Raw genomic sequence first — 13,923 nt, 5'->3', positions numbered from 1 at the left:
TTTAACTATGTTTGCCTATCCTAACCTAACCTTACCTGAATGGTTCGTGGGGCTATCTGTCAATGGTTTGTGGGGCTACCCGTGCATGGTTTTTCGACCCCAAATTTAACTATGTTTGCCTTGCCTAACCTAACTTGCCTAACCTTACCGAGAATGGTCAGTGGGGCTATCCGTGAATGGTTTTGCGCTAATTGTGATGACGAACCGATGAAAAAAATCTTTAACGGCAAACGTTCATCATCGAAGATGCCATTTTCGTATCCTGCAATTTTACGATCGATGCACTGTTGCCAAACTTACCTGTAATCAAATCAGTCCACACTCCACATGTTCTTCTACACCGTGATTGTCGCTGTCACATGTAAGCACCTTCTTTGGGCAATATACCGAAATCCATAAGTATATTAATTAGCCCACGGCCATCCTCCTGCACACTCCACCTAACAATCTGTACAACATTAACAACTTTTTTACTGTTCTCTTCCGCCATTCTTACACGATCCATGCTCTCCAAGTATGAAATCAACAGTGTGGCAACGCTGTAGACAGGGTAACTAATTGCGAACGTCGTCAAGTGTTCATATCAACAAATATGGCTACCATACTTGTATACTGAGAATCATTGCGAGAATTGAAAAGCTTGTTTTACAACTTCTACACGTTAATGAACATTTCTTTCATCTCACCCCAACATGTTAACTTGAGATAAATCATCACAACTAATTATTTCGTGAGTATAGGACGTAGCATAGAAATTACAGAAGGGTCCGGTATTGTAAATTCTTGCCTTAATGAATAATAGGGGTGTGCGGGACAGAATTTTTTGGGTCGGGACGGGGTCGGAAATTTTTTTTAAATCCCGACATTCGGGTCGAAAAAATTTGTAATTTCCCGACCAAGTCGGAAAATTTTCGGACGGGAAATGTTCGAAATTTCCCGAAGCTCTGGTAATCTCAAATTCTACACGTCATTTTCACTTTAAGTGATTGTTTTTGCATTTCTAGAATAAAAACTTACAATTTCCGATAAGTTCCAGAAACTTACAATGTAGAAAACGTCGAGAATTAACGACTTTTTAAAGTGACCATTCGGTATTTCTCGATTGCTTGGGATCCCGAAAAGTCGGGAAGTCATTTCCCGAAGTCGGGATCGGGACGGGAAATTTTTTCCCCGATCCCGGTCCTGACTTTTCGGGATCCCGCACACCCCTAATGAATAACATTGAATCGTTTACTGTTGATTATGTTATTTGAAGTCATACATGCTGCTGCTGTGAATAGATAGACGTTGTTTGGTGATGCTGTATTTGCTTCAGTCTTGAACAATTCTGGTTCCATTTTATTTCTCCCTTTTGTTTTTGTATCACTTAACATTGAAAATATTCTTCCCGTTTCCGCGTTAGAATGTGGCAATGTTAGCACTATTTTCACGAGAGTGGAAATGTTTTCAAAAAAGAACTTGCCTTGAAAGTTCTTGGTAACCGATAACATGTTTCAAAATTCTGATGGAGATTTGTTAGTTACTTCTTTTTTCTCCTCCTCGCTAAAGTATCCAGATAAAATAATCCATTCATTCCAAACCGAGCACGATGAAAGTGCAACTGACTGGCAAGTAAGCTTTGCACCTTTGCACAATAAAATGATATTTTCCAAGATTGAAAAAAGTTCCTACGTTTTCCTTATTTGGTTAAATCTGTCCCTACGCTGGCGAAATATAGTGAAAAGTCCCTATGCGTAAGGACATGTCCCTACGGTTGGCATCACTGCCGACAGGTGTCGCATTCGTTCAGTATGAATCGCCTTCTCGCGGAAAACAACTCCCCCGACCCCCGATAAGCTGCCAGTGCTCGCGCGACAACTGAGGATAAAGTAGCGATGCCAGAAATATTTGTATTTGGGAGGACACCTTTTCCAGCATCTTGCCACAAGGTACGTGCTTATTTGAATTGTAATTGTAATTGTAATTATGAAAAGTGGAAACATTACAAAACAAGCGGTTTCTGTTACGGACTTCCTGTAAGTCAATTTGCCGGGACCTGTTGCATGAAGGAGCCGCTCGGCGGCCGATGCTCTGATGGTAAACGACTGAAATAACCTCCCTGTATATATTGTACAGGGAATGGAACAAGCTTTCCAATGAAGCCTACCTTTGGATAAAAATAAAATTTTGTCACATGACCTTGACAATCTCAAAACATGTTATCGCCAAAAATAGTGAAAAAAATATATTTGGCACACCATATTATACTCTAAAACATATAAAAAATAAAACTGGGACTGCAATGGGATCAGAAGATACAACATAATGCATAGTTGTGTACAGTGGCGGCGATTGGGTTCCCAAACTGGGGGGGGGGCAAGGTGCCATAATTGGGGGGGGGGGCAAAGCCAGTACATTTCCCTTTGTATATAGATAAGTTTTAGTATAGTGCGGGGGGGGGGGAAGTGGCGAAAGCGAGGGGGGAAATGCCCTCCCTAATCGCCGCCACTGGTTGTGTATGTCAAGCAGACGACCGCCATATTGTTGGCCGCCATGTTGAACTCAACTCAAACATTTTCAATAGAAAGGAGGTGATGTAATATATCAAATAAGGCTAGTTCCCCCTGGGTCCAACATGTTTCTATCATGACCAATTGTACCCTGTATAACTGCTTTACATTTTATAGGGGTTGTTAGTAGACTTTTGACTCATCCTAGTACATTGTAATGAGACCTTTATCAGTCACATAGCTATACATATTATTTTGTATCTTCTGAACCCATTGCTGTCCCTGTTTTATTTTTTTATAAAAAATTATGTTTTCTCGTATAGCATGGTATGCCAAATATATTTTATTCACAAATTTTGGCCATGACATGTTTTGAGATATTCAAGGTCAAAATTCATGGTCACGTGACAACATTTTCTTTTTATCCAAAGCTAGACTTCATTGAGAAGGTTGATCTATTCCCTGCATAATATATATTATTTCAGCTTCCTAGGCCAAATATTAGGAGCAAAGTTACAGCACATTAAGTATAACTAAACGAGCTCAGAATGAGCAATCTGTGCGAACTTTGACCTTGAATAATTTTACAATTTCAAGACGAACGAGACTCAAAATTTTCAAGGTTACTAAGTTCCATGCATACTTTGAACTCCCCAAATTTCATGAAAATCTGAGATGTCGGGTTGAAAATTGCAAATATATGTGTATATATATATATATATATACTTATGTATTTTTCCTTGCGATAACATATTAAAGTATGCTATGTAAGTGTCATGATACTTACATAGCATACTTTAATATGTTATCGCAAGGAAAAATACATAAGAGTAGCATCACTGAATCTGTGAAGCATATTGCATAAATACAGGATAGAAATTATATATTCGACTTCTCGTAGCATCGTTGTATACAGCCTGAACCTTAAGAAAAGTTGTTCGCCATAATGTCCTTTATACATTGTGAATTGTCAATGTTGTTCGACTACATATTGTTGTATATTCACACATGTTGGCACAAGCACACATATAGACATAGGAAGATTCGAAATTCTTGGAGTGTGTAGGATAGGCACCATTTCCTTAGCATCTACACCAGATGAAAGTGGTGTGATTCACACCACTTTTCGTATGGTTTTAGCCACGCGAGTTACACTTAGTTCTATCCTCATTATACTCGATGACGATAGGAATCCATGTAGAACAAAAGTTTGTATCAAGTCCACGTGTCCTAAGATAGATTAATCGTGACTGAACCTCCTTTCGAACCACTGTGAATTATGCACCTACTGAGGACCTAAGTGCATCATTTTAAAGGTAGTTGAAAAAATATTATCATGAAAAGAATAAATAAGGAAAACCTGTGGAATCCGATGAGATAGAGGGAGTTAGCAGTGTCAGACTTTCAGTGGCGGATCCAGAAGCTACAGTTGGAAGGGGCGAATTTTGGTTGTTCTAACTACACTTGAACTGTTTTATGTAAACAATATATAGCACCCTACTCCAAACAAGGACAAATCTGACTTCCATGTTGTACAGAATGGAGTATTGTCTTGCAAAAATAGATGTCCAGAGCTGGAATCGATGGTTAATATTGTATGTTGTTATCATAATTCCTCCCATTTACACGGTAAACTGAACGATCATATGGGGAAAAATAACGAGAACAAAAAAGTTATTTCAAAGGGTCTCGGATTCGATCCCATTTTGAGGCATACTGCACTGTAGTTGGGATCCAAATCTAAACTGTAGGTCAAATTCCGAGAATAAAGTAAACTTTAATCAAACTTAAAAAATATTCTTGAGTTTGTTAAACTTCGTGATAAAAGACAAAAGATTTGAATCTTCAAAAAATATTAGGCATAATAATAGCCTATACATAAAATTCAGGCAGTTAGGAGGGGCGATCGCCCATATCGCCCTCCCCGTGGATCCGCGCTTGCCGACTTCAGGTTCATTCAGGTTTGAGAGTGACAGAGTGAAATTAGAAATACTATACAATCCATAGTTTTTATCAGGTATTAGATTTCCTTCTTGTGTATGCTTTTTACTTTATCATATTACTTTGTCTCTCCATGCAGTTAATAACGACGTTTTTCGTTATGGTTATTTGTTCGTTTTGTCGTCTCAGACCACTTTATATAATTAGTTGATGGAATTCATTCATATAATGTGAGAAAAGGCCTACAGAAAGGAGTACACCTTTCAACCAGAATGACTTTTCATCTTTGTGATTTTTTTATCAAGGCAAGGTGAAATGTGAGGATTTGTGCAATTCGTGGAATTATTTTTGCAACATGCAAAAAGCCCTCGAAAAAATAATCCTCTACTTGCCGAAAGTGGTCTTTGTCGCTAAGTTTACGAGCGCCAAAATCCACTGAATAACTTCTTTCGCAGATAAACATAACTGTCAAGTTACCGATTCCCGAGAATCTAAGAACACAGACCTTATAAAATCTGCTTAGCTTAGTTCTTGTTTTCCCCCCTTGGAACTTGTGTGTCTTATATAATTCCTATGACTCCCCTCCCTTGTTTCATTTAGATAAAAATTCTCTTTAATTTACCTGATGAAGTAGAAACTGCCCCTTTATCAGCATATATACAGGGTGGCTCAATAAGTCACTTAACACCCCCAGTACAAGGCCACTGCGGCATGGAATTTGAAATTGGCGATGACCAATCGTTATCTGGGCAAGGGGGAACCACATTGACGCCACCCACACGGTCGGCGGCCATCTTGATGTCCGCCATCTTGAAATCAACTTCAGAATTTTAAATGGGAAGGGGGTAGTGCGACATATCAAAATGGGCTAGAATTTCACGAGAAATGCAATGGTGAAGGTTTTTTTTGACGTATCTTTAACCAGTAAAAAGTTATGACTGAATTCTTGTACCAATTTGCTCCTTTTCGAGGTGTTAGAAAAATGCCTTAAAATTTGTTTAGCGCTTCGGTAATGCATCGAGATCAAAGTGTCGTCTATGGAGAGACGTTCGCATGCCATTGCACATTATTTTAATCGGATACATCCATGAAGAGTTGTGCATTATGAATGGTTGTCGCGAACAATTTACAGTGTGACGCTTCCATTGAATTAAAAGTCGTTCACAGTGACAAGGCTAATGTTTATGTTCATAAGGAAGTTTATAAACAGAATATGTGACCCTTGTCATCTGATAACTAACTTTGGACAAAAACTGGTTCATAACGTTCCCATAAGTGTTCTGGTGTTCTTCCCTATTGAAAAAACTCTGTAAAAAGTACCTTCTTCCATAAGCAAGGATGAAAAAAACTGTTTATTTAACAAATCCAAGTAGCCCTAAGCATTTAAGGTTCCGTTGATGGAAAATTGACTAACCAATCGTGTTCCATAAAGCACGTCACACCATTAACTTACCAACATTAACCATTCAGCTTTGATCTGTCGAAAATGGGTTATCAGATAAAAATCATCGAATATTCTGTTTATGAACTTCCTTATGAACATAAACATTAGCCTTGTCACTGTGAACGACTTTTAATTCAATGGAAGCGTCACACTGTAAATTGTTCGCGACAACCATTCATAATACACAGCTCTTCATGGATGTATCCGATTAAAATAATGTGCAATGGCGTCCCTAGACGTCACTTTGATCTCGATGCATTACCGAAGCGCTAAACAAATTTTAAGGCATTTTTCTAACACCTCCAAAAGGAGCAAATTGGTACAAGAATTCAGTCATAACTTTTTACTGGTTAAAGATACGTCGAAAAAACCTTCACCATTGCATTTCTCGTGAAATTCTAGCCAATTTTGATATGTCGCACTACCCCCTTCCCATTTAAAATTCTGAAGTTGAATTCAAGATGGCGGACATCAAGATGGCCGCCGACCGTGTGGGTGGCGTCAATGTGGTTCCCCCTTGGCCTGATAACGATTGGTCATCACCATTTCCATGTTGCGCGCTGCAGTGGCCTTGTACTGGGGGTGTTAAGTGACTTATTGAGCCACCCTGTAGTATCTCCATTTGAGTTTTTGAAATACCCCTCTCATTCAGACAAAAGAAGTTCTTCAAATTATACTAATAAGGTAATTGCTCTGAAACATTACAGCAAACGAAACAAAATATATTTTATTAATATTGGCGTAAAAACACAGCATGCTCTCATTTTTTAATGAGAAAGTAAAAAAATGGTTAAAAAAGTGCTAAACATTTGCAATCAGACGAGAGGATGCAGTTTCCAGGCGAGAATCCTCTTTCATTCTCTTACAAATACCACCCTTAATATAATTATTCATTATAAATAGAAACATTTAGAGGCGAAGCGTCCGGTCATCGGGACATGTGGCGATGCCCAAGCAAGATAATAAAAATATTGCACTTTAAATATTTTAGAGAAGAAGTAAAAAAAAGGTCAGAATACTTGCATATTTGTGCGAAATAAGCCAAGCTACAGCATGAAACAGCTCGAAATACGCAAGAGATTCGTTAATCTTAGCGCATCGAAATGAAGCCCCAATACTCCCCTCGCGCCGAACCCTCCCGTCAAGTTTCCTGATGAAGGCAATGGTGATTGTCGGCCCAGCTCATCGCAGAAATGGTGCGAATCCCTTTGGTCTCTGTCGGTGCCGAGAACAGCCGAACAGGCAGACCTAGGTCATAACATCCCCGTGTTTACAGCCACGGCAGGGTTTCTCTGGAACCATCAAGATTATTCCGCGTGTCCAATGGCGTGCTCAATGATGGGTTGGTGAGGGTCAAAATCCCTGGTTAGGCTCAATATTCATAAAAAGAGACCGTGACAGGCAGGAAAAGATGGCAAAATTAGGAATTACTACTCAAAAGTACATGTAACCTCTCCCTCTTCGAAAATTCTGGGCACGTCACTGCGAATGTCTGCTATTTCCACTTGTTAAGAGTAAAAGTACACATTGAACGATATAAAATCTGCTTTTCTGTATCAAAACAACAACTGGAGGCGGACCATGAAGATTCTTATCTTTAAACGCGACAATTGAGGTGCTTTCATTTCAGTCTCAATCATATTTAATAATTCTCATCGTATGAGATAGAATTATGTATTTTGTAGTCGTAAGGTTTTGGCAGTGACCTTGGCGTTTATCGCAAATAAATATTGTGAGCCCCGTCCTCTGTTAAATGATCGACCCTGACGTTTGGCAAATCTTGCAATGACTACGTAAAAATGTCACGCTTCGCCACTGAAAACATTCCTTCAATAGTTAAACTATTTTAGTCACAGAAAAGTTGTTTTTGGAGAAATTTCATTTCCACTTGTACGTACGTGGGTAGTTCAATATATAAGTTTCCGTATGCTGTAAAGAAAATAATTAAGATACATTAGAAAACTATACATACATGTGTAGGAGGATCCTTCCTCACTTCTCCACATAATCCCCATAGAGATTCAGGCATTTTTCCCACCGTTGCACCAATTTGTCCATACCCTTTGCAAGAAAATCAGGGCTCTGGCTATTGAGCACTATTCTCACATTCCGCTTCACTTCTTCACCTGTTTCGAAACGGTAACCTTGCAATTCAGACTTTAACACCGGAAAAAGATGGAAATCACTCTGCGCTAAATCGGGCTGTATGGAGGGTGGGGCAGCCGTTCCCACCCCAATTTTTCAAATTTGTGTTGTGTTGGCACTGCTGAGTGGGGGCGAGCGTTATCGTCAAGAAGAATGTCAGCAGCTGACAGGAGACCTGGTCGCTTATGTCGAATTACGTTTTTCAGTTTATGCAATGTTTGACAATAACTGTCCGCATTAATTGTTCTTCCTCGTTCCAAAAAGTCCATAAGCAGAACGCCCTTAGCATCCCAGAAAACGGTCACAAGCACCTTCCCAGCTGATCGATCCGTCTTGAACTACTTCTTCACAGGGGACTGTTTGTAATTCCACTCCATGGATGTTCTCTTGAATTCGGAAGTGTAATGATGGACAAATGTCTCATTCACTGTCACAATGCGCATGAGGAATGCACCCATGCTTCTGAACTCCTTATGACGCGTGCCCGTGTTTTCCGAACAAGCATTTACATTTCGCCCTTGAGCGCATGCGCCTTCACGTCTGATAACGAATCGATTGTTATTCCTTGTAGACGAAGGATGGCGCTTGTCAACCATGTGCTTCTTTTTAATGGCATTGCTTTATACAATATTTTATAGCACAGGGAAACTTATATATTGAACGTTCCTAGTAGTATACCACCAATTCTATTGCATAAAATTTTCCTTGTATACTCATTGTGATCCCCCTTGTGCACTCGTACTCAATTTCCCACAGCAACGAGTTTGAGTATATTCTTTTAACACCGCTAGCTTTTTGCCTAATTGTTTTTGATATGTACCGTAACATCAACCTTCACAATTGCAAGGGCAATAGTTATTATATACAAGAGTAAGTAAATTAATAATTACATTTTATATTATTTTTACAGTTGTAATGTAGCAAATATTAGATTAAATTTGTTTTCAGTAAACGGAGAAAAGTACTGCACTATGTGAGAAAAATTCCCCCATAAGAAAGGTTTGTGTAAGACATACATTTATAATCGAGATCTGGAAACAACTCTCTTTTCTTAAAGCCTGTGTAAAAGTAATTTCTGAACTTATGGTAGTTCACGAACCAATATTCGATGGCTTCATTATATGAGTCACGTAAAAGAATGAAAGATATAGTGAAACAAGATTGACACAAACGGTGTCTGATATAATTATTATGTATATTCATCTTGAGGAATTTAGGGAGATCAGAAGTACCTGGACCTCTCGCTCAAGTCAGTGCATCTGCTTTTTAATACAAATACATGTAGTACCTACCTACACATATATAGGGGAGACCGGGGCACTTTGTCACAATTTTCACATTTTATTTTTTTGTGGCTCTCACGTAAGGCCGAAAATTATAATTTTTTACATGCAAATACTTAGTTATCTTGTGCACAACATATGTTCCTCTGTACAATGTAACTCATCCTGAACTGGACTTATTAACTCTTCTTTATGATCACTACAGTTGTGACAATTTACCCCATATGCGGGGCATGTCGTCACAATATCTGTGGCAAGTTGTCACATGCTATTCTAGTGGCAGTTTCATTAAATAGGTATACATTATTAATGCAACTCCTAGAAAAAGACTGGCAATGTTACTAGCACTAAATACTTAGCATGTAAAAGAGACTTAGAAGAGAATTAAATTAAAAGGTAAATTATGCTAGTTAAACAGGAAATATAGTAGGTGGGCCTGTATATTTTCTTCATCCCAAAAGATACATATATTGTTACATCAATCTTTGTAGGTAAACCAGAACTTTCATGAAAACAACACTAGCTTACAGAGTAGCTAATGAATCAAAACTACAAACTTAAAGGTTACAGAAAACTCTTTCAGTTAGAACATTTGCAAAAGATAGGGCCTACACTTCCAACACACGAAATTTGCCAGTGGCATTCATCTTTCTTGCGATTTTAGAGTTAATAAATTGCAAAAATATTCCTATATATATGTCCGAAGCTTGTTTTAGGTATAATACTAGTAAGTCTTCCTCATGTTCCGCAAATACTCTGTTACATGATGAGTAACCCAATGTGAATGAGCATTGCCCGGACTGTAGTTCACTATCTGTAACACGTGCACAAAATCTCGCCAATGTTCTGTAGTGGACATGAAATTGTTTGGCAGCTTTACGTATTGATACGGGGTTGTCGTTTCTTTTCACGGCTCTTGCTGCAGCCAGTAGGTCTCCCATGGGCGGGGCATTCCTCTCAGTCTTTCTCTTGTATGTTCTCACCATCTGCGAAGCAACAGAACCACTTATTAAAAGAGAAATACACCACTTGTATCATGACTAACACACAGTGGGGCACATTGTCACAGTGACAACATGCCCCGTCTTATTTGTGACAACTTACCCGTCGTAGTTCCTCTTTTTTAAAAAATATCTGTACCAAGCAATAAGATTAAGCGCATTCAGAGTACCACATTATGAAGCTCTATTTCTAACCTACATAACACACACGAAAATACTTACCGGTCACGCTTTCACGAACACACAGTAGGAAAATTCCAGGACTCAAAAAATTTACACTGAAGCACTGAAAACAGACAAAGCTCAACTGACTCGGCCACGTGTTTCCCGCACACCTCTAAACGAGTACAGTTGGAAGTGATATCTAGTAGGTAAAAGAGAAAGCAGCACCAGCTCGCTGATGTTTAGGCTTTTCTCAGAATTGCTACTATGACAACGTGCCCCTTGTGACAATGTGCCCCGGTCTCCCCTACTGTACATATGCTGTAAGTATATACGCAGTTTGTGTGTCCATATAATCTAGACTGTATATTTTTGTGTTTTAGCTGCAGATCGACCCGCATGATTTGGCGTACGTCAGCTTCACACCTAGCGAAAACAACCCGCAATCAGAATTTGCCGATGAGATCTACTACCCACCCATTCATGAACTGGAGGACGAAGGAAGGCATTTGGCTCAGGAACCACGCGAAGTAAATGAAGTCAATGGTGGGTTCTATGTATGGTTCATGGTTCGCATATATCACCGCATTTTTTTACAATATATATTGCCCTTTAAGATAAGAGAAGTATTAAATTGTCATTAATCATTGTTAAACGTTCATAAAGTGAAGGTTGAAATCTGTTAATCTGTAGTTACGATTTCTTAATGGAATTCCTTTCGACAAATATTGTTTAATCCATTCTAATGAGGAAGGGAGAGGGTGAGTGTGTATCGGTTTCTCACTATGCCCTTTTTATATTTATCCCTACTTTAATTTGTCAAAGTACACTTGATTCTAGTCTCGAATGGGGAGGGGCGATGGCCCTATTAAAGAATTAAAGTAGATTTCGGACGTCAGATTGTTTGTAGACCCACCCTTCTTGAGATCTTTTGAAAGAAAGCATCTATTGAGAACATAAATTTCTAGACATTGTAAGTACAGCCGTGAACAAGTAACATTAAAAATAATATAATACAGGATAAGATCTGATCTAGTTGTACAATCTCAGTGGCAGAGTGGTTAGCGTATGCTGTGGGGCGCCACGAGGTCCGGATTTGTATCTTCGGTAAGGCACGAATGTTTGTGTCTAATGAAGTTAAAAAGGCCGAAATGAAAAAAATGGAAGATATACAGGGATGAGCATAATTCTGACTGTTTTAAAACAGCAGAAATAAACCTAACACTTCCGCTAGAGCATATTATGTAAATTAAATAAATTATACACATCTTGGAGATTAATTCAAAAAACAGAAACAGTTAATCTGGACACTTGTTACTGATACTAACAAAGAATAACTTCTTTCAAATGGTCACGTTTTGATGTTACACAGTATTGGAGTCTTATCCAGCGGGCAATTGAGAGTATTGAGAAGGATGTCTTTAATTGAGTGACGTTAAACTGCAGAAAAATAATCCGATACTCATCCCTGGATGAAAGGGAAATACAACAGAGCAGCATGGAATAAATTATAATTGGTAGGGTGTCTGACTGTCACACACAAGACCCGGGCTCGATTCACAGGGCGGGTGGCCTCAGGCAAGAGGCTGCATAAGCGTTTCTAGGGGCTCACCGAATTTCTTGGGAAGAAGCTGGAGTGTGATGCTGACGAGAACGTGTGGAACGCTACCTTCACATCTCTTATGTTCCTCTATGGCACTGTAATGTACGATTTTTTAAATTTATTCTCTAATTCTCTGGTAATTTTATTCAACGAGAATAAGAACGTTTGTAATCAAGTGGTCATGAGTTCGATACCCGATGGAGGCACATTGAACAGTGCTTCGGATTCCACTTTAAATTGTAGGTCCAGTTCCAATTAGCTCATCTGTGCATAAACTGGACTTATAACAATTCCCTTCAACGAGAATAAGGTGAGACTTACATTTCTCACATATTAAAGTTAAGGTTTATTCTGTTATGCGTCACATCTGTCCATTTACTGCATACACTGCTTCCTTTTGATTTCTTCCCGCAGACCTTTGTGGCGGAGTGGTTAGCACAACGCACTACGATGCCGGGGTTCCAGCTTCGAATGTAGGTCTTGGTATGGGTGTTCTTTGCGAGTGTGCCTTCATCAATTGTATCATATCATGACTCATTAGCCAAACGTTGCAGAAAAGCGGAGTATAATAAACCAGACCAATGAATCAAACTTTTGATTTCTTCCCAGCAGTGGTCTCCATGGACGACTACCCATCCTACCTGCAGCCACCGTACGAGGACTACGCGTACAAGAAGGCGATGGCGAAGAAGACGTTTCCAGCTCCAGCAGAATTCTCCAGCGACAATGAAGACGCCGCTGCCCCTAAGATCTTCCAGCGGCAGTACAACACCCCGGATTCCTTCCGCGAGGGCGTGGAGGTGAGGGACAAGAAAGCCCGCTGGGCGGAGGAGCCGGAGCCCATCGGGATGGAGTTCGACGGCAGGACCAAGAATCCTTCCGAGGAAGAGCTTCGACTGCTGGCTGATCTGCTGCTCGCCAACGAGGTGATGGAACGAGGCCAGGAACCGCAGTTGCCCAGCAGGGACCAACAATTCCTGGAACAACCAGCGAGCTCTGTTTACACAGAGGGCGGCTTAATCTATCTTCCGGACAAGAATGCGAAAGCTCACCATCGCTCAGGTGCGTACCTATTGTATGTGTACAATACCAACAAACTTATATAACTGTGGAGATTATAACACCATTAAGCCTTGTTTCCATGATTATGAAAAACTAAATATGCTGACCAAGGCAGTAATTTATTTTATTAAAAACATAAACTAAATGTAACGTTTCAACCTTCTAGCAAAGTCTTCTTCAGACTCTGTATCAAGTACAAAAGTCTTGTACTTGATACAGAGTCTGAAGAAGACCTTGCTAGAAGGTTGAAACGTTACATTTAGTTTATGTTTCTAATAAAATAAATTACTGCCTTGGTCAGCATATTTAGTTTTTCATAACTGTGGAGAGCATCAAGCCGAAAAATGCTTTTTGAAGCCACTGGCATACGCAAGATTTTTTTGGGTTGTGGGCTGAAATTGTACAGGTGGACAGTATTACAAGCGTCAAATAAAGATGACGCCTCTTCTACACACTTGCACCAGTGAAGAGGAGTGGTTTCTTGTCCTCTGTCAGCCTAAAACTTACAGAAATTTCTCGGAAAATGATAATTCAATATATCTGTGCATGCTTACCACATCACCAAGTTTACTAATGGAGGAGAAAGTTCAACAATGGCCTAACATAAGACCTGACTGGGAAAATCAATAGGACTATGGAATTTATTTAGTAAAGCACCTTGACACCTCCCCCCAGTGATTAATCTGCATAACCCAAATTTCCTCAACCCCCAAAATTTTTCGCAAAAGTCCAATTTATGGCTATTTTGGCTCTATATTTATACTTACACACCCCCAGATGGAAAATCCTGAAT

At 39.5% G+C, this 13,923-nt stretch overlaps 1 protein-coding gene across 2 annotated transcripts in view; it reads left to right on the top strand.

Annotated features, from left to right (window-relative positions):
- The window catches only part of IA-2 (tyrosine phosphatase IA-2), a 619,991-nt gene that overhangs the window by 191,231 nt on the left and 414,837 nt on the right, over positions 1-13,923 (top strand). For both annotated transcript variants that reach the window (XM_083120601.1, XM_083120600.1), the window contains exons 6-7: positions 10,849-11,011; positions 12,678-13,130. In XM_083120601.1, the coding sequence (XP_082976727.1) occupies positions 10,849-11,011; positions 12,678-13,130 (616 nt within the window). The remainder of the gene's footprint in view (positions 1-10,848; positions 11,012-12,677; positions 13,131-13,923) is intronic.

Source organism: Lepisma saccharinum, chromosome 4 (assembly GCF_977018435.1).
Source record: "Lepisma saccharinum chromosome 4, izLepSacc3.1, whole genome shotgun sequence".
In the NCBI taxonomy this organism is placed as follows: Eukaryota; Metazoa; Arthropoda; class Insecta; order Zygentoma; family Lepismatidae; genus Lepisma; species Lepisma saccharinum.
Note: the sequence above shows the minus strand (reverse complement) of the source record. Positions and strands in the feature narration are given on the sequence as shown.